Raw genomic sequence first — 21,327 nt, 5'->3', positions numbered from 1 at the left:
CGCTTTCCCCCAGCATACTGTAAGGCCTGTAAGGCTGGATTGTAAGAAGGGATAAGAGAGCGTATCAGCACTAATACAGAGGAAATAAAAGATGTTAATAGCTGTTGAGTCTGCTGATAATATCTGCTAATTATAATTTCTCATGTTCAGGAGAAACAAAAACTGCAAAACTAAACCAACTCTTCCCAAGGTAAGACGCTGACCTGACACTACGCAAAACTTAGTAGGTGTTCATTCACTTCAGTGATACACAGGTTTGTAAATGATCCGGGTTTTTGTGCGCAGCACTTGCTGGACATTAAGTCTCTGCGCTACCTGAGCAGCGTGACGCTCCACGACCGCATCACCAAGTCTCTGCTTCATCTGCACAAGAAGAAGAAGCCTCCCAGCATCAGCGCTCAGTTCCAGGTCAGTGCCGCTTTCTCCCTCTGCTGGAGCACTCAAAGAATTACAACAACACTGGTGACACAGCAGACGGCAGCACGAGCACGTGCAGCAGCATCAGTAACAACAAAGAGCAAAAGTGTGATCATTTCAGTTTGTGTGTGCAGGCGTCGCTCAATAAGCTGATGGAGACTCTGGATCAGTCGGAGCCGTACTTTGTCAAGTGCATTCGCTCCAACGCTGAGAAGGTGATCGCTCCTGCAGAATAGCCTCCACTCCTCTTAGTGACCGACTGCTGGATTGTGTTTAAGCGCTCCTGTTGTTTTTCTGTCCCACTTAGCTGCCGCTGCGCTTCAACGACAGTCTGGTGCTCAGACAGCTGAGGTACACAGGTATGCTGGAAACCGTCCGGATCAGACAATCAGGTTACAGCAGCAAGTACACCTTTCAGGTAATCCCCTCCTAACGCAACTGCGCTGCAGATCCACAGCCAAAGCCATGTTATCACTATGTTGCTTAAAAGATGTTTTACTTTATTGAGAAAATAACATTTGTCATGATGTTTAGATTTCCTTGCTGTATTTAATCTTAACCAGAACTCTGTCTTCATGTAACAAAACACGTTTTTAATGTTGTATTTTCATCACAAAATGAATCACCAGAAAATGAACATACAAAAATCCTTTTTTCAGGACTTTGTGCATCACTTCCATGTGCTGCTGCCTCGGGGCACTAGCCCCACAAAGTCGGGCGTCAGGGAGTTCTTCAGACGGATCCACCTGCCCCCTGCTGGGTACCAAGTGGGCAGCACCATGGTACGAATTCTGGAAATTATAAATGGACTGTCCTTCTCTCTATATGTTTTTTTAAAATGTCCCATGCAGTGGACTTCAGCAACTTCACTTTACCTAATGTTTCTGTATGATGCAGGTGTTCCTGCGCGAGGCCGAGCGCCAGCGTCTTCAGACCCTCCTGCACCAGGAGGTCCTGCGGAGAATCGTCATGCTGCAGCGCCGCTTCAGGGCAGTTCTGGAGAGGAAGCACTTTGTCAACATGAGACGAGCTGCGTGCACCATTCAGGTGAGACGCTGTGATGGGATGGGCCTAAGAAGTGGTCCAATTCTATAGCTTTGTTCCTCTGTTCTCCTTAATGCTCGAAGGGTATCACTAATCCAGTCTGGGACTGTTTAAGCATTAGATGATTAATAGCTGTGTATTAACTCTTTAAGTGTCATGGTTCTTAAAACATAGTCTCTCCTTTTGAGATGATAAGCACTTGTGTCCTCACAGGAGAGCTCTGACCTTCAATGATGCTGCGTTGGAATATAAAGTATGATATTTGTCTTCTTGGTCTTTAACTAGCAAAGTCTCTAACACAAAATCCATGTTAATGCGATTGCATCCATATACCAGATAATGCTCCAGTGGATGTCCTGAGTCAGGCACCGCCTTTGCCTGAGTGTATTCAGCTTTCATTTGTCTTGTTATAAATCCAGAGCAGTGTGTTTTCATCTAAAAGGCCAAAGTCAGTTGCTATTTAGCTTACTTTGGTGAGCACGATCGATCTAGTGGAAGCAAAAGCCATGAAAGCTTTTGATAGGTTTTTGGTGATTTGGTGCTATACGAATAAAATTGTATGAAATTAAGTATAAAGCTACTGTATTAAATGATGACTGAATATGTTACATTTTTAATGAGTTATAAGAAAGAAATAACACGTGTGCTACAGAGTAAATACTGTGGAAAAAACGATGCAGCACTAAGTGGTAGAGAGAGGATGAAAGACAACAAATTTGCTCTTTCTGTTTTTTCTGGAAGAGTTCTTGGAGAGAAGCTGTCCAAATCCTCATGAGACTGAAAGAAAACACACCAGGTCATTCCAGAGCAGGATCCATTCAGGCACAGATAACTTTTACGAGAGAATATCAGAGCATCGAAACATAAACTGTCACATGTGGGATTTTTATTCTGTGCTTGTTGGTTGCATTTCTGCGTGGGCCTTCCAAGATTACAGTTCAAGTTTTGGAGTTGGGCTTAATCAAAATAACGTGAGGAGTTTTCTGAATCAAACATTCCTGCGGTGTCAGTCATACTGCATCATATTGATTTGACATAGTGAATGAATAACAGGCGTCAAATTTCATACATCTCTTACATAAACTGCGTCAGTTTAGCCTCACAGATATGCACATATTTTAGGTGGTCCCAAAGGGGGATGACCATCTTTTTCTTTTAAAAAAATATTCAAAGCTTAGCTCAACATATTCAAGGATCCCCAGCCTGACTTTTTTCCCTCACATCTATTTTGTCTCACCGTGCTTTTCTTTCTCTTTCAGCGATGGTGGCGTTTCTGCCTCTTCAGGCAGTCCACCATTGACCTGAGCGTTGAGGAGGGAGCGGCGTTGTGTCTGCAGGCGGCTTGGAGGGGTTACAGAGAGAGGAGAAAGTTCCTGCACTGGCGGGATTCAGCGATCGTCATACAGAGGAGCTGGAAAAACTGCTGCCATCGGAGGGCTCTGGCAGCTACTGCAATTCAGACAGCCTGGAAGGGATCCAGGGAGAGGAGGCGTTACCACAGAACGCACGCAGCGATGATACAGTTACAGGCGAGGAGCAGAGGATACCTCGCTCGACTCAGGTGAGTGAAGGAGTTGAGCTTGTAGGTAGTTTGAATCAACTGATTAGTGTCTTTTAAATACAGCGTGTTTATTTGTATAGTTGGACTGATGCACTGACACATTAACATTGTTGCATTTAAACAAAATGCAGCCAATGAGATTTACACAGGAATTCTAACCAGGGCTACTTTGGAGACCTTATTGCTGGTTTAAAAAAAACAAAACAGTGTTGAACTCGAACACACTTCAAACAATCCAAAGGGACACCTGCACTATCTGTCTGTATGCACAGTCTAGGATTCACAGTTGTATCTGCTGCCACCAAGTGGTGTTTTATGTGAAAATGTGTAGAAACCCAAGTTTTTGGCACAGGAAGTAAAATCATGGTGGTGCCTATGTGGATAATAGGCTTCTGTTTCCTCACTATTACTGTTTCCAGGTTTAGAGACTTCAAGGAGCAGCACGAGAGACTTGGTGAACAAACAAGTCTGTCAGCAGCGATGGAGGCAGGAAGAAGAGAGCCCGCCTCATCCGGACTGGAGAGTTATGGCCAGGACATCTCTGCACAGCTCCCCGAAGACTCTAAGTCTGTTTCACTTTATGGAGCAGAGATGGAAAAAGAAGATGACTTGGAGCGAAGCAGGAGCACAGACGAGAGCAGCCATAAGAACCGGTCGAAACGAGAGAGCAGACGAATGAGAGAGCTGGAGCAGGCACAGTTCAGCCTGGAGCTTCTTAAAGTCCGAAGTACCAGCTTGGGGGGTTCGCTGCCAGAAGACCCGGTCCCAAACAGCAGCAGCAGCTCTCAACAGGATGAGCATCACAGACATTCACCCCAAGGGTCCCCGGCTAGTCAAGGAAGTTTTGAAGTTCTCAGTGTGGAAGACATGGAAACTGAAGGCTCCGGAGGATATAGTTCTCAGCTCAGTGTACTTCAGGAACAGCCCAAGACGCTGGATATTCAACTTCAGCAGGGGCTGAGAGATTCCAACTATAATGAAAAGCCTGTGACTGAGTTGCCAAACAAAGTGGAGGCCCCGAGGGCAACTTTTTATATTGCTTCTGACCAAAGTCCAGCTCATGAACCAAAATCTGAAAGCCCCAGCAGTTCTTACAGAGAAAGAAGGGAGTCCACGTCTCGAAGGCCTGTAGTGGTGTTGATCAGTATGCAGAAAGAGAGTCCTTTGGAAGAGGGAGAGCTGCTGGCAGCCCAAACTCTAGAAAGAGCTTCTCAAACAGGAGCACCCAATGTCCAAATGACCCCTATTGCAGGCCTTGAGATAGCATCAGACAGGGAGCAGCCTCTCGGCATTTCCACCCAAGCCAAGAGAGACATATTTGTGGTCGGTAAGTCTTCAAAGGCTCCCTTCACTCGTGGAGAGAGTCAGGAAGGTCCAGGGATTTGTTCCGCAGAGATGGACATCAAAATTGCCCTGAAGCCCACATGCAGCGTTCCTGCCGTACTCCCCACTCTGCAGGAGAGGAAGACGATTAGGTCAGCAAAGGAGGCCCCCAGCCCGGTCCTGGACACCAAACCTCCAAAGGCCCAGAAGAAGAGCAACGCCCAGACTGTGATTGTGAACATGGTGGAGAAACCCTCTAGTACTGTGTTCTCCCCACCCAGGCGCAAGCTGCCGTTCTCCAAGTAAGTAAACTGTGCTTTTGTGTTTGTTTAGCAGGGCCGAGGCGTATATTTGCCTCTCCAGAGTGCACTGAAGCTATTTAAATGGAACGCCATGAACACACCTGCAGTGCCTCTTCTGTTTCGATTGAATGGAAGAAAACTCCTCAAAGCAAACTGTTTACCTCGTGGTCTATTCCATGGAGGGGGTGGAGGGGTCTTTATCTGCTGGAAGGGAGAATCTTTTTGAGTTAGCCAGGACAAGCAGGAGGCGTGTAGAGTGAATAGTCCCAGTGGATAGTTGCACAGTTGTGTTAAGCTAGGTCTTCATATGGTGTCAATAGAACAACCTGGGCCAGATAGGTGCACAGTTTCATCCCTTGGAGCTGGTGAACATAACCCTTAAATATTGTGATGGCCAAAAGAAGATGCTTAAGAAGAATTGCTTAAAGAAGATGCCAAAAATCAACTCACTTAATCCGAGTCATTTTATTTTGAAAGTGCAATATGAACAGCTGCAAGCCTGCAGTGCTGTTTAAAGGCTAATGATTCATTTCCCCAAATCTGTATCACCAGTTTTCCTTCATTACAAAAAAAAGTCGACTTCATTAGCGCTTTTTAAAGAGACCAGTTAACTCAAAGTAGGACCTTTTAAACTGTGGTGATTTGATGCAGGTCCGATAAGGATTTGGTGAACCAGGAACGATCTCTCGCCATGTTCAGAGATGATTCCAAGTCTGCTGGATCCAGAAGCAGAGAGGTAGGAGCCTGCAGCTTCTACACATCACTTTAATTTCATTTGCACATCGTAATTATTGTTATCTTTACTCATTCAGTTCAGACTCAAGATTGAGATTTTTATTTACTTTGAGTCAAGTTTAAGACACAAAACAAGTAAATACAAGCACGCCAACAAACACACACATACACACACAGCTGATATATTCTTATGGTTGCCTGGAAGCAGGTGGGCCGCCCCGGCCCCAAAAAGAAAGCCCGAATGTCCCGGACGCGCTCCGACTTCCTGACTCGCTGTAACTCAGAGGGGGCGACCCAGTCGGATGACGATGATGAATACTACATCCCCGCCCACTCCTGCACGCTGCCCCCCTCTCTGTCTCCCCCACACTCCCACCCCGACGCTGACTGTCACAGTGACTCCGAGATGGTAAAATACCGGGTCTGCGGCGGTCACCTGACCTCCGTGCGAGTAACCTGTCCACTTCGGTCCCCCTCTCTACCTTCTTCTCATGTGCATCTGGCCACACGACAGGGGGACGAGCCTTTTAACACTGCTAACCCCACTTTCAGTTTTTCAACGCTGTCAGACCAAAAACATGTTTCTCTGCTAAATATGGCAGCGCTGTTTGTGTTTTTCCTCAGTGCTGATAAAGGTCACTTGGTGCTGTGAATGGCCTTGCACACTGCTTTGGTGGCTGCTAGTTTGAAACTAAGTCCAAGCTTCTCGACCACACTACCGTTTTCACTTTGCTCTATCAGCTAGTTTAATTCAGATAATATGTGCTTTGCAAAAATGTCATCATCCTTAAATTATTCAGACAGGTTCTAAATGCAACAGGGTCACTTCGCTTGCATTGTTTCATTAGATACAAAATTTACAGATTTACAGAGTGAAGTGCAAAGTCATCAAGTTTTGAAAGCTCATAATTATTCGTAACCTGAACCTATTATGCTTTCCTATATTTCCTGTGATATATACTCATTGGTCATTAGTTACCTTGCCTTCTAAACTGATGAATTCATCGTGGCACAGATTCAGTACGGTGCTAGAAACACTTCCTGGAGATTTTGATCCATCTTGACATGATAGTGTCACGCATAAATGTGCTGCATATTCATGATGCTAATATGCCGTCGCACCACATTCCAGATGTGCTCTGTTGGATTGAGATCTGGCGACTGTGGAAGTCGTTTGAGTGCAGTGAGCTCACTTTGATGTTAAAGAGAGAATTTCTGCTTTGTGACGTGATGGAAGCACACTGTGGTTTTAACAAGCAGCTATTTGAGTCGGTGTGTAGCTCCAGCCCTGAATATGTAATGAAACAATGAAGGAAGCTCATATTAAACATGTCCACAGATCAAGTAATCCCTGCAAGCCTAAAGCGTGAGCTTCAGACTGCTCTAAACCCTCCATCTCAGACGTATTACAGAGGATAATATCATCTCTAATATGGTCATCTCAGCACAGAAGCCACACCCACCTGCCATTTAAACCTTTTGTCTGTGAGCGTAAGCCAATCAAAAGAAAGATGCGTAGGTCAAACACTGAACTAATGACCTACAGCAAGGGCAAGACTACAGAATGGAGCTTGGCTAGAGAAAACGGTATGTGTAACAGTGTGGAGCTAAAACTGAGCACAATAGGTTCACAATAATAGAAGATGTAAAAAACAGCTCAGTGGTATCTGTGAATGAAAATTCAACATGATAGGTGAAGCCTCAGCTTATCTACCTGTGGTTGTCCCCCTCACCATGTTAAATTACAAATCCTCTTAGACCAAACTGCTCACAGTTTTGCATCTGTCATGAAGGAAAAATAAAATGCTAAAACTCAGAATGAGTTTATTTAGATATTCTTCTTTTACAGCACTGAACGCAGACTGTCCCAGCGCAAACTTGTTTGACTCGTGTGATGTGGTCAAAGACGTTGTTCTCTCATATTCTGACCTCCCAAACTTGACCCGTCCTTGAAACAAAACATCTCGTATTGCACTGCACAGCACTGCTCCTGCATGCTGGAGCCAATTAAAGCTGGACCAGAGTAACTTCTCACTAACAATGAGATTTTCCTACACAGTCTAACACATATGACTTCTGTTTGCCTATCACACACTCTCATTATCAGGCCTGTGCATGTTTATGGTGCCGATTTTTTCAGTTTCTTCACATGAAGTTAATGTGATCATTTATTTATTCGAAGTAGTAATTTAGTAGTTGTAGTTTTGCAAATAAACTCTGCTAAAACCATAAAACTCTGCAGAATTCTTAATCAAAACATGTCACAGTCGTGTCAGCTGACAGATTATAAATATGTTTTGTGGTCTTTCTCACTCACTGTATCTTTCTCTCCAGTCGTCTCACAAAGACCAGAAGAAAATCCATAAGACCATGTCATCAGGGGACTTGGGCAAGATGGAGATCCTCAGGAAAACCTCCAGTCAAGATGGAAGGTAGATCTTCCTCAACTTTCTCTTGTCACATCTTACTTTTTATGCTAGATGTTGAAGTTTTTTGTTTTGTTTTGTTTTTTCAGCAGGATGAGAGGGAAGATGCGATTCTGGAGTAAAACGAAACACAGTGAGAAAAAACTGTCAAGGGAGAAGCAGGCCATCATGAGTGAAGTTGGAGAAACACATGGTAAAAATAAAAGCTATTCAGCATGCCACATACAGCCTCTGAGCAGATTTATAAGCACGCAAACGCTAGATGTGCTCACAATTATCTCTGAACTGTAAATAAAAATGAAATACGTCACCTGATTAGCTCTGGACAGCCTCAGCATTGCTGCTGTTTCTAGATCGCTTTCTGGATCTTCCTCTTGCTTTGTGATTTCTTCATGGATGTGGATATGCAGAGAACAGCAGGTTTAATATGAAGGATCATTGCTGGTGATGAGAGAGCTGTGTCTCAGCAGTTCAAGAGTTTCAAAGCTTAAAGGCAGAGCAACCAGGAGCACACTCGTTTTTAGTCAGTTGCAATCACATTAACAAAAGTCACCTCGAGGTGCTTTCTGTTGTAAGATAAAGACCCAACAATAATACAGAGAAAACCCCAACAATCGGATGGCGCTGTGAGCAAGCACTTGGCGACAGTGGGAAGGAAAAACTTCCTTTTAACAGGAAGAAACCTCTATCTGAACCAGGCTCGGGGAGGGACGGCCATCTGCCATCTGATGAGAGAAGACTGCAGAGAGAGATGGGCCTCTGACACAGATCACCAGGCACAAGTGAACAGGACCGATCCATAAATAGCAGCTGTGTTAAATGTTGAAAAAGACTTCCAAGAGGAGCTCTACTTCCAGAATATCCTGGTCACACCCATGTGCGGTACACACAAGTGAATAAAAACAGGATCAGAGCTGCAAGCATGAATTTGTTCTGGCAGTAAATTTGAGACATGGTGTAATAAATTTGTGAAGAGTAGAAGTGCACAGTATAGCATAAGGAATAGTCGTTTTTAATGGAAAACAAAACAAAAAAATTGTGTATTTTATTCCTAGATGAATTAAGCCTAAACCTTTGGTGTCTTTGTGTAGCAGAAGGCCCGTCTCCTCCTCACAGTCCAGATTTGGAGGCGGCTTCATCTCGGGGGGTCAGAGACAGTAAGGAGAACAAGGAGCCGTCTCCCAAAATGAAGAGACGTCGCAGCGTGAAGATCAGCAGCATCGCTCTGGAACCTGCCCAGTGGCAGAATGACGCGCTGCACATCCTCACCTCGGCCCACGACTATCGCAGCATGAACGACTTCCTCATGAAGAAGGTGAGAGGGCAAAGGCCGCACACGCCTCACTGACTCACACAAAGAGCAGTGTTTGTGTGTTTTCGCTGTTCATAGAGTTGTAAGGGTTACCTCGTAGTACGTAACGTTTAAATTCTCATGCAGCGTGTCGTATGTGGTTGTCTGTGTAAATTAAACATCAAACAGAATTAAAGGAACAGTTCACCCCAAACTCCGATTCACATATTGAGCCATATAGATTATTTTGGTGTGCTTCGCTCCCTCAGATTGCCGATCTTGATTCTGAAGATGGTAAAAAGGACACCATGGTGGATGTTGTTTTTAAGAAAGCGCTGAAGGAATTCAGGATCAACATCTTCAACTCGTACTCCACTGCCCTCGCTGTGAGTCTGACACCCTCTTTTACTCTGTCATTGCTGTCACACGACCAGGAAGATTTTAAAAACCGAGATGCTGCCACTTAAACTAGATTTACATTTTCTGCGTCCTTTCCTTTCTTTTTTCCTCGCCACCAGATGGATGATGGTAAAAGCATCCGTTACAAGGATCTGTACGCATTGTTTGAGCACATCCTGGAGAAGACGATGCGTATGGAGCAGAGAGACTGGAGCGAGTCACCCGTGAAGGTGTGGGTCAACACGTTCAAGGTGTTCCTGGATGAATTCATGACGGAGTATAAGCCCATGGAGGGAACCATCGGCAGGGTAAGACCAGTAACATCTGGATGAATTCATTAAATGATAACAGAGAAATTCTTTCATAGGATATAACATCATAAAATTGCTAATCTTAAGGCATTACTGGTAAGAAATACAGAGAAAACAAATTTTGTCATGTTTGCTTTTTTCAGGCTCCAAAACGAGAACGCAAGAAGTCAAGGAAGAAGGAAACTGATATTGTGAGTTTGTTAGTTTCAAAGAAAAAATTACTTTCATACCATCAATCATAAAAAGCAGATATTGCAACCAGTTCTGCAAAGATTTAAAACAGGGCTTCACAAACCTGAGTGGTAGATACTAGGGGTGCAACGATACACAAAATTCACGGTTCGGTTCGATACTTTGGTGTCACGGTTCAATATTTTTTCGATACAAAAAAAATGTTCATGCCTTTTTAATTTGTCATTTATTAAACTTATAAATATATATTTTAACTCAAAAGTACAGTTTTTAAATTTAATGTTGCTGAAACAAAAGTAATTAAAAAAATAAATCTGATTGAGGAATCACTCATCTTTGGAAAAGAGAGTTTATTACAGAGAAATGGCTCTTCCCAAAATAAAAGCAATACTATACACTTCTTCTGGGCTATATTCTCAGCAGCATATTGTAGAGGGTCAGGGCTGTTCGGGGTTCTGTTTGTACAGTTATGTTTTGTTTATGTTGCCATAGTGACGGGTGACGCCCTCTCGCTGCGACGGTGTGTCCTTCCGGGGTCAGAGGGTGCCCTGTGTGTTGTTGTTGCTGTGTGGTTGCCGCGCTGAGTAGTTAGCTAGCGGCAGTGTTCTTCTGCAGATGTCAATAAACGGCTGTGCTCCCTGGCTAGCTCACGGGAAGCAAGACCAAACGACACCTCCGTTTCCTCCTTGTCTGAGCTCGCCACATTGGTGTCAGAAGTGGGATGATGGTGGCACCCCATGTTCTGACCCGAGTGACTTTTCCCCCGCCGGTCATGACCGGCCGGTGCGCCAAAAGAAGGCACCTGGACATTTGCAGGACTTTGTGTGGGGTAATGGGGTCGTCGGGGACGACTGACCCCTTAGGTGTGGGCTATGTAGCGGGTCAGGGCTGTTCGGGGTTCTGTTTGTACAGTTATGTTTTGTTTATGTTGCCATAGTGACGGGTGACGCCCTCTCGATGCGACGGTGTGTCCTTCCGGGGTCAGAGGGCGCTCTGTGTGTTGTTGTTGCTATGCGGTTGCCGCGCTGAGCAGTTAGCTAGCGGCAGTGTTCTTCTGCAGATGTCAATAAACGGCTGTGCTCCCTGGCTAGCTCACGGGAAGCAAGACCAAACGACACCTCCGTCTCCTCCTTGTCTGAGCTCGTCACAATATTAAACATATCAGGTCCCCATAAGGAGAATCATGTGCTAACGGCTGTCTAAATGACTCGGGTAAAGTTTGTAGCATGCATGCTTGTTGTTTTTGTCTGCTTCCACTTGTCTTTGCACTAGGATGATGTCGGCGTAAATGTGCAGTCATATTCGTTGTGTTCCCACTAGTGCTGTCAGCGTTAATCTCGTTGAAATGACGTTAACGCCACAACACGGCAAATCTCCGTTAACGAGCTACCCCTGCATGGGGCTAGACGGCCAACACGTTAACGAGCTAACTGCGCTAACTAGGGATGGGTATTGATAAGATTTTAACGATTCCGATTCCATTTTCGATTCTGTTTAACGATTCGATTCTTTATCGATTCTTTTTTTTTTTTTTTTTTTAAAAAGGAGAACACTAAGGTCGATTAGCTCAGAGCTTTGTTTTATATCTTCTCTTTGAACAAGATAGAAATTTAGGAGTAACATGGCCTTACAAACCCAACAGTGAGATCTTGAGAGATCCAGCCTACGGCTCTTCAATGGGGTGTCACAGGGTCCCCAGGAAAAAAAATTGTAAATGTAAAATAATAAAATAAATATTCTTGTGAGACATATCACATATTGACGGGGTCGGGTTATGTTAAAAAGTATAAATTGTTATACTTTGTTCATTGGTTCAAAGGTACCCCACACTTCTTTTTTTGTTTGCTTGTTTGTTCTGGTGTATTTTTCATTTGAACTGTTACTCTGCCAGAGTACTCATATTTACAAGATGGCATTGAACGCCCCATTGGTGTATCAGGAAAACTATTTTGTACGTATGTTCCTTGAAGGGGATTGAAGTCGTTCTTTTTTCCACCGCAGCGAAGGGCTAGGAGTAGGAGAGGAGCTGCTGTATGTTTTTGTTATCGAATCGATCTGATTGTGAAATAAAGCATATGCAGTGAGAAAGCAACTCCAGGAGTCATCCCTGCCTTAAAGCTGCAACATTCTTCTGTAGCAATAACAAAGTATAACATAAATTGTTCTGTGGCAATTACACAAGAATATCCAGTAATGTCCCTGCCCACAATTAAACACATTCACTTACCAAAAATCGGGGGCATCTGCTGTGGCAAATGGGTGCAAGCCTTTGACCACAAACTTAGACACTGCTCGGTGACATTAGTCTATCCTGGCCTGAAAGGAGACGCTACCGGTAGACTGCAGCGAGAACTGCCAGCATCTGAGCCAGACTCTGTCTGTCTCTCTCATCATGGTCACCTACATGTACAGTAATGGCAGGTCTTGTAATAAGGCAGATTGCGCTAACATAATATGCACTGTTAGTTGATTATTTACCTGCCGCATTAACGGGAGAGGACGTGCAAACGTTAGCGCTGCTGCTGGGTTGAGAGTCACGAGTCCGGAGCGGAATTAAAAACGCGTGTCATCGCGTGTTTTGTGAGCAAATGCTTTTGCATATTCGTAGTGTTTCCTCCCTTAAATGAAATATCTACTTTGCAAGTTGCCCTGTTGTCATCGGTTCTCATAAAGTATAATCAAACTTTTGAGCGTTTGAGCCGCTTAGGCGCCGTGTTTCCTGCCAGGTAAATGACACTCCGCAACGTGGTGACGTCATTCGGGGCGACTGGAATCGATAAGGGAATCGTTTGCAAAAATGGCAAACGATTCCAAGGAATTGAAACAGTGGGAACCGGTTCTCAACAAGAACCGGTTTTCGATACCCATCCCTAGCGCTAACACACTAGTTCCCACCCATGTAATTGAGCATTGCGTGGCACATCCAACATACTGTTTTACTTTAGTCTATGACGCGCTTACCTTCAGGGTCATACTTCACATGAAAACCAAAATAATTCCAAACGCCAGATCTGAATGAGGGTGGGGGAGGTTCAATTTGCCATGTTGCAAGGAGAGCTTAACTTCTGTCTCGCTAGCTTGCCCTGCGCTCTTCCTTCTGGCAATGCTGTCTGTGTTGAACGCTCAGTGGATCTGCGCTCGACAGTGCAGCCTAGGCGGAGTAGTCGAACGCAGATTCACTGAGCGCTCAACACAGACAGCATCGTCAGAAGGAAAGTTGATAAAATAAATTACAAATTTTGTATTGTTTGATACATATGCGTACCGAACCGAAAGCACTGTATCGAACGGTTCAATATCGATACGAGTATCGTTGCACCCCTAGTAGATACAGACATCTTTTATATGCAGTCTCTGCTTCATATGTCAACTGAGCTGACTGGCAGGTCTGCTGCCCCCTGCAGGTGGAGGAACACAACGGCCACATTTTCAAGTCCACTCAGTACAGCATCCCCACCTACTGCGAGTACTGCTCCTCCCTCATCTGGATGATGGATCGAGCCTGTGTCTGCAAACGTAAGCACTACACACAGAACACATCTGTCCAAAACACACATTTAGGAACTGAAGTCAAAGCTCCAGTTTACCCTGCCCAGGACAGGTCACCAGGATACCACCCTGGAGACAGGCCTGGGGTAGGGACTCGAGAGCGAGCCTCTGTGGCTCAGCTATGCTTAGTTAAAAAAAGCTCCTTGGGTCCGCCCTCATGTGGAGGGCACAGGAGGTGCTGTAGGATTTTTTTGTTCCAGCTTTCAAAACTACTTTGTGGTTGTCATTGGGGAAAAAAGGTTAACTAACCAGACACCCTTCAGCATGGTGGGGGTACAGTGTTTTAGCTTCCAAAAATAAAAATGAAGACCAAATAACGAAGGAAGTGTTGCCATGTGTCAGTGCCAAATTATCCTTATTAGAGCCTTATGTTTATTAGAGCAATGTCACAAAGTGTGGCTCACAAGACTGTTGAATTCTCAGTTTGTTAGTTGGCCTCGAGGAGATAAAACATCACATCTAAATTATCTACAGTCCATCCACCCATATACACATCCATCCACCTTTTTTGTGATGCTTATCTGGGTAAAGGTTGCAGGGGCATCAGTCTAAGAAGAGGTACCCAGGCCTCCTTCCACCCATCCACCTTCTCCAGCTCTTCTCAGGGAATGCTAAGACGTACTTGAGCTGGCCGAGAGACATAACCTCTCCAGCATGTCCTGTGTCTACCCTGATTGTTCTCCCAGTGCGCAGGAGTCATCCTTATCAGATACCCAAACACCTCAATGTGAAGGAGCAGCAGCTCCAGTAGAGAGCGGGGTCCACCCTAGACAGGTCGCCAGTTTATTGCAGGGCTAAAGCAGAGGCAGACAGCCATTCACACATATGGCATATTTATCATCACCAGCTAACCTGACACGTATATCTTTGGACTGTTGATGGAAATCCAGGGAGAGCTCATGCAGACTCATGGAGAAAGCAGGACATAGTGGATAGTGAGTGGGTAGATTTGAACACAGGACCTGCTTGCTTGGAGGCAACAGTGCTAACCACTGCACAATGTTTCTGGTCTTAAAGTGAAATATAAACAGGTGCAGCAGGCATTTTTATCTTTAAAACTGCAGGGATAAGAGCTACGTGCATAACGTCTGTTATCTTAATGCAAAATCATAGTGAGGTGACACTTTTCAGCACTGTTGCTTTAGTTTTTCTGTCAGTAACTGTCAGCTGTCCGCTGGTCAGTTTAAAATCAAGCATTAAGCTGTCTGCCCAGGATCTTTCTCTCTCTCTCTCTCACACACACACACACACACACACATATATAAAAATACACACCAGCCGCAGATCCTAATGTTCTCCTAACTCACTTACCACACCACTCACACTCAAAACTGTGTAGTTTTTCTTTCCACTCACATGGCAGTCCTTACACACACACACATACGCAAAAAACTAACACACTTTCCCTGCGTGCCTGAGTGTCTGCAGAATTCGATTAAACCTCCCTCTCCTTTCATGAGTCCGTCTTCGATCTAGTTACAGAGCTCCATCTGCACTCTCTGAGAGCAGACATCCCATCCCGGCTCTCTGCCGCCTCCACGCTTGCCCTAGCCTTTGAGGTGGTAAATGTCTACAGCACCGACTGCCGCTGTCGTGACTGTGAGGAGTTTGTAGAAATGCCTCCCGTCTGATTGTCGTTTGTTTTGTCTACAGTGTGTCGCTACGCCTGCCACAGGAAGTGCTGTTCCAAAATGACCACGAAGTGCAGCAAGAAGGTAGGTGGAGTTCCTTTTTTTATGTGACACTTGTTTTAAGATGACACGGGTTCTCTCCGCCGTTCAAAATATGTAGCCAACAATCGAAATCACAGCGCAGTATAATCATTAGCTAAAATAATCACCTTTTGCCCTTTTGGTTTATTTTGTGGTTTGATGTCGTCTGAATGTGTTACAGTATGACTAAAGGAGTTTGTATCAAGTTTTTCTCCATTAATCCTACTGAAAGAATTTTAGCCCTGAAAGAAAGGAAGTCATAATAAATAAAAAGTCCCGTGCGTCATCAGTACACACAGATGTTTACCAGCTTTAGGTAGATATTACTGTATAATGCAGATGGGAGTTTACGTTTACGTCATCCTTCATCATCGAGCTGTAACGGTCACTGGTCTGTGCAGCCTGCCAGTGGTTCAGTTTAATGTGCAGCATTATTTACGTTTGCAAACAAGTACGACCCGGAGCTGTCGTCACGGCAGTTCAGCGTGGAGTTGTCGCGTCTGACCAGCGAGGAGCGCACCGTACCCCAGCTGGTGGAGAAGCTCATCAACTACATCGAGATGCACGGCCTCTACACAGAGGGCATCTACAGGAAGTCGGGCTCCACCAATAAGATCAAAGAACTCCGACAGGGGCTGGACACGGGTGAGGCTGACTCACAGATCAATGAGACACACATTCCAAATACATATTACAGGATTCCTGCCGGGGCGTTTAAAAGTGTGAAACAAGTCTGAAAGTCAAATTGAGAAAATAAAGATCCTAAAAAGTACGTGTCGCCATCCTAATGAGCTGGTTTTATGGGTGAAAATGTGTACTGTCATAAAAATGTGGTTTAGTTGGTGACTAATTATCACTAATTACAAAGTACAGCTGAGACAGATGGCACTGTTATGGAAAAAAATGAATTTTTAATGAGGACTAAAAGCTAAAATAAACTTGAATCCTGCCAGTTTTCGTGGCCGTTTATTAAATGATTTTTAAACTACATGTATGAACTACTGCATCATTTGGACCAAAGATCAAAGAGAAACCATGTTAACTTGTCTGAAATCATGCTCTTTCAGATGTCAGCAGCGTGAATCTGGATGACTACAATATCCACGTTATTGCCAGTGTGCTCAAACAGTGGCTCCGTGACCTGCCAAGCCCTCTCATGACCTTTGAACTCTACGAGGAGTTCCTGAGAGCCATGGGTAAACTCATGCTTATGCTCTTTACCGTCTGTTTGCTGGTTTTCAGCCCAGGACCGAGTTAGCTTGAAAAAATGCGTTTGCCTGAACTCTGTGGTGTTTTTCTGCCTTTTCAGGTCAGCCAGACAAGCGGGAGGTGATCAACGGAGTGTATTCTGTGATCGACCAGCTCAGCAGGACACACCTCAGCACACTGGAGCGCCTCATCTTCCATCTGGTCAGGTGAGTGATGACTTGAATCAATATGACCAGGCAAACAGCTTGTGCCTGGAAAAAAGGGTTTTATAATAAGATCTGAATCATGTTTTTGAGCATCAGGTCGAAGCTGCAGAGGTTTCAGGGCCTATTATATATATTATTATTTTCACTAGTCGTCAGACACACTGGATTAGAGCTGTGTTCAGTGGGAATTGCACATCAGGATTAAAAGTATTATGCTGTTACAGGATTGCCCTGCAGGAGGAGACAAACAGGATGTCAGCCAACGCCCTCGCCATCGTGTTTGCTCCCTGCATCCTTCGCTGCCCCGACAGCATTGACCCACTGCAGAGCGTCCAAGACATCAGCAAGACCACAGCGTATGTTCACAAACTGACCCTGCAATTTTACAGTCATTATTCATTAAATGCCAGAAACCTGGTATACTGCTGTAATTACAGCTTAATAACATCTAAATGTAACTGCATCTTTGGGCTGATGTCAACAAAAAAAACTTCAGCCTCTTACATTTTGAAAAGGGGGTTTTCAAGAAAAACAAACATCTCCTTATCCAAGTGTGTCCAAGCCTATCATAGGGTACCAGAGCATCTCTGCTCTGTTTGCTTCCAATTTAAATGGCTCTCTGGTCCGCAGGTGTGTGGAGCTGATCATCAACGAGCAGATGAGCAAGTACAAGGCTCGTCTGAAGGACATCAGCAGTCTGGAGTTTGCAGAGAACAAAGCCAAGAGCAGGCTGACCCACATCAGGAGGTCCATGGTAAGATCAAAGTGCAGTAGGTGTTAGCATAGAGGCTGAGGTTGTCATTGAGCGAAAGTTTTTTATTTTTTATTTACTCCTTCCTCTCACTCCTCATCAAAATGGATCCGTTTTCAGCTCCACGAGCAGCTGGCATGGTTGTCGCCATGGCAGGAGTTCATTCCTGTGTGTTTCTTTACATGTGTCATCAACACTTTTTGCTGTGTTTTTCTTACACATGCAAAAAGGTGACCCAAAAAAAGCATTTGAAGGGGATGGACACTTGTTTGAATCATTCATTTGTGAATTATTCTGCTGTAATAATACCTCACAGGAGTTTAATTCTTTACGTCAAAGGTCTCTTTGGGACACATAAGATCATTTATACCAGGGAAACAATAACCTCAAAAGAAAAGTGTAAAGTTCTCAAAAGCACCCTAGTGGACTGACGTACTTTCCAACTGCGTAGTTTTAGTAAATGGTGATGATGCAGCCACTATTCATGCAAGTAATCGGCAAGAAACTGAGATAAGAGGTTCATTTAGGCAAAAAAAGCTACAAAAGATTCAAAATTGGAGAAATTGAAAATTTCAGCAGGAAGCAGCTCATGCCTAAATACAGTATGTAACATTATACAGTATACCTTCTATTACATGATTTCACCCAGGAATGCAATTATTGTACTCCCTAAGGAGCATCCTGCTGTGTAATCTGTCTTTCTGGAAAGCATTATTCGGGAAGATGAGCTAACTTGTGCTTCACAGGACAACCAAATTCCTCCAGCATCCACATGGATCCACACTTTCCAAATAAGAGTGTTTTTTAATGATTTGCAGGTTCAGAGCTATCTCGCCTGGATTTGTTCTTATAGGTAGAGCATGTGTAAAGTGCCACACGTCCATGGTTGTTGTTTTCTGGGCCAGATCTGGTCAGCCAGTCACAGTAGACCCTAGTTCCCAACTTCCCACAGCAGACCCTTGTTGGGCTCTTACATAGTTTTTGCTGTCATAAAACTGCAATGCACCAAGGACAAAAAACAAAAGCAAAGACACATTAACTGGTGAGAGAAACAGAAATGTCTGAGTTTTATCTTTGTTGAAAAGTGAAAGGTGAAAAGTCGTCTTTTGAGGCTGTTACAAAGACTTGCATTCAGCCTAGTATGAATCATGAATTCACGTTTGCCCACTTAGGAATTTCCTGTTAATTAACTTTTTAATCGAACCTCAGCATTGTTCAGTTGCCTATCAATTCCTCCCTCGGCGTCTTTTTACACTGGGTATTTTCTGGTTGGGAAGATTTCTTCAGATCTTTCTCTTTCTAACCAACTGTAGCTCATTTTAATCTGGAAACCTCTTTTGACCTGTAAAATAACCAGATCCATACTAAAATGATAACCTTCACCGCTCCTTAATCCTAACCTGTCCTTCCTCCTTTCCTCCCCCACACCCTCCTTCCAGAAACCCGTACTAATTGCCGTTAGGTTTATGAGCATTACCCGCACTACCACCCCGGTATGTATGCCCCTCCCACAACATGTACCCGCCCACCACCAGTCCTGTCCTGTCCATCAGTCTCTTAATTCCGTCCACTCATGCCGTCTGTAACACCACTCATCTCATATACCTGTAAGCTACTTCTATGTCAGGTGTCTGACTCTTTGTTTGTGTTGCTGTTTTGTTATCAGTGGGTTGGCTAACATGCAGCGCAGCAAATCATACAACACCAGAAGTCTTTCAGCTGGCATTGTTATATCGTTTATTATAGCAACGTGGCCTCTGGCAGCCAGGTCGGGTGTTTGTATTAAATAATTAACATTGCTGGTAATCATTTTCTCACAGTTTCAGTTGTAATTTGAAATAATGTATGTAATGTATGTCTTCTGTTTAGCAACTGATTATTGATTATATTGATGATAATCAGAAGTATAGGAAGGTGGAGAGGGTCTGTAAGCACAACTGTACTCAAATAAAAACATTAGCTCGTTTATTTATTGTATTAATATTAAGTATTATTACGTTTAATATTAGCTATAAGTTATTGCTTCAATTCTTTTTAAATATACTGGTTTGTCGTCATCATTAGCAGTATATCAAAAGAGGCCGACTTCAACATCATAAAACTGTATAAAAGAGATGGATGTAGCCATTGATGAACTATTTTAAATCAGGATTTTTTTTTATTGGCCAGCAGGGGGCAGCTCGTCTGGTTGCCATAAGAAATCAGACTGTAGAAGTCAATGGGGAAAAACGACCTTTTTGCTACAGTCATTTATGACCTCAGTAAACATTTTCTTCATACCCTTCATAAAGCCTGGTGTTCATCTTAGACTACAAGAGACGGCAAAGCAGCTTGTGCTTTAGCTAATGGCTGCTTTATGTTCACAGCAGTCCACAGCTACATGAGGATACGGTGTCCGTAGTTTCTCTGTCTCTGGTTTCAAAAAGCCTCGACAACAGCAGACGAAATGTTCAAATTGACGCTTTAAATCAATGGCTGCTACAGTCTAAAGTTGACTTTACAGTCAAGCAAAAGTTGAACAACTGACCTTTAAGTTAAATAAGCCACAGCATTTTAAACACAAAACAGTGTTTATGTGCAGTGTAGCCTCTCCAAGCATTGTTGTTTGTATAAACTGTATTTATACACTACATTGTTTCTCAGATAATGTACTGTAGCTTTGTTTGTGTAGATTTAATTATTAATATAAACATAAATAGTGATGTTCTGTGAAGTCTGGAGGGAGGCAAAGTAAGCCATTATCTTGACTAGTACATAGTAAGCATATATATATATATATATATATATATATATATATATATATATATATATATATATATATATATATATATATATATATATATATATATATATATATATATATATATATATATCAGCTACATCCAGATGTTCCATAGGAGACATCTTCTCACATTAAAAGACTTTGTGCCGTGTTCACACTTGACGTTTAACATTTCCAAAAACAAACTGCACTATAAATAAACCCTGAAAATAGAAAGCATATGCTTTCGGCTACGAAAGCATTGAGGCTAACTTAATAACATCAACTATTTCAGGTTAGCAGAGCTGCATCATAAGCAGTAGTGTGCATTTCTACAGCTTCACGGCTGCCGTCACTGTTCTTTAATCACTGCTGAATGTTTATGCTTCTCTCAAAAAAGGCAGCTCACTAACTGTAGCCCCACTGATCGCTCTTTGCTTTCTGTTTCTGTTTTACAATGTACAGCCTAACACAGCTAAAGTTAAGGTAATGCCAACCTGTGTGTGTGTGTGTATGAAGTGATTGTGTGTAACTGTTCGTAGTGATTATCACCTGACCTCATAGTCTTTCTTTTTAGCAGTGATGTGGTGAACTGTGCTCAGTCTATCTAGTCAGTATGTGGTCAGAGCATCCACCTACACCTGTAGCAGCTTAGCTTTGTGTGCTTCATCACTGTCTCTCCCTGAACATTCTGGTCACTTTGGACTTCCGCTAACACACTGTCTCTATAAGTGTGTGTGTGTGTGTGTGTGTACTTGCAGAGCAAAAGCCGTGTTTGGCAAAGCACCACCCACACGACCTCACCTCCTCTCAGCCCCAGAGCGCCCTCTGGGGTTGATGGAGAAACTGCCGTAGGAGGAGGAGGAGTGGAGGACGCAGCAGAGGCCGTGCTCAATGACCAGCAGGAGCTGGCGATGCAGCAGGAGGAGCGAATCCTCGCAGAGCAGATTGAGAGTCTGCAGAAAGAAAAGTATGCCGTTTCTGTGGTCATACTGTTACATTTAAGTTGTGCATTCCTGTTACACATGTTACATATTTAAAGTCAGACAACAGTGCAGGCTTTAAAACCACCTAAAAACTAATGTAACTAATGTCACCTGGAAACTCAGAGCAAACATAAAATTTATTTTTGTTCTGT

The 21,327-nt window shown here is 43.7% G+C and overlaps 1 protein-coding gene across 19 annotated transcripts in view; it reads left to right on the top strand.

Moving 5' to 3' along the window:
• LOC308392882 (unconventional myosin-IXAa-like) overlaps nucleotides 1-21,327 on the top strand; it is a 166,286-nt gene that overhangs the window by 141,756 nt on the left and 3,203 nt on the right. For 5 of the 19 annotated variants that reach the window (XM_080876188.1, XM_080876176.1, XM_080876194.1 and 2 more), the window contains 24 exons: nucleotides 151-190; nucleotides 286-408; nucleotides 552-632; nucleotides 725-835; nucleotides 1,077-1,199; nucleotides 1,315-1,464; nucleotides 2,721-3,022; nucleotides 3,442-4,647; nucleotides 5,299-5,383; nucleotides 5,588-5,791; nucleotides 7,717-7,814; nucleotides 7,898-8,001; nucleotides 8,900-9,123; nucleotides 9,369-9,485; nucleotides 9,618-9,806; nucleotides 9,953-10,000; nucleotides 13,406-13,517; nucleotides 15,204-15,265; nucleotides 15,715-15,907; nucleotides 16,330-16,458; nucleotides 16,572-16,677; nucleotides 16,902-17,033; nucleotides 17,308-17,431; nucleotides 20,951-21,159. In XM_080876188.1, coding sequence (XP_080732314.1) covers nucleotides 151-190; nucleotides 286-408; nucleotides 552-632; nucleotides 725-835; nucleotides 1,077-1,199; nucleotides 1,315-1,464; nucleotides 2,721-3,022; nucleotides 3,442-4,647; nucleotides 5,299-5,383; nucleotides 5,588-5,791; nucleotides 7,717-7,814; nucleotides 7,898-8,001; nucleotides 8,900-9,123; nucleotides 9,369-9,485; nucleotides 9,618-9,806; nucleotides 9,953-10,000; nucleotides 13,406-13,517; nucleotides 15,204-15,265; nucleotides 15,715-15,907; nucleotides 16,330-16,458; nucleotides 16,572-16,677; nucleotides 16,902-17,033; nucleotides 17,308-17,431; nucleotides 20,951-21,159 — 4,272 coding nt within the window. The other 14 variants (XM_080876185.1, XM_080876192.1, XM_080876191.1 and 11 more) reach the window with 14 other exon arrangements.

Source organism: Rhamphochromis sp. 'chilingali', assembly GCF_963969265.1.
Source record: "Rhamphochromis sp. 'chilingali' genome assembly, chromosome: 2".
NCBI lineage: Eukaryota > Metazoa > Chordata > Actinopteri > Cichliformes > Cichlidae > Rhamphochromis > Rhamphochromis sp. 'chilingali'.
Note: the sequence above shows the minus strand (reverse complement) of the source record. Positions and strands in the feature narration are given on the sequence as shown.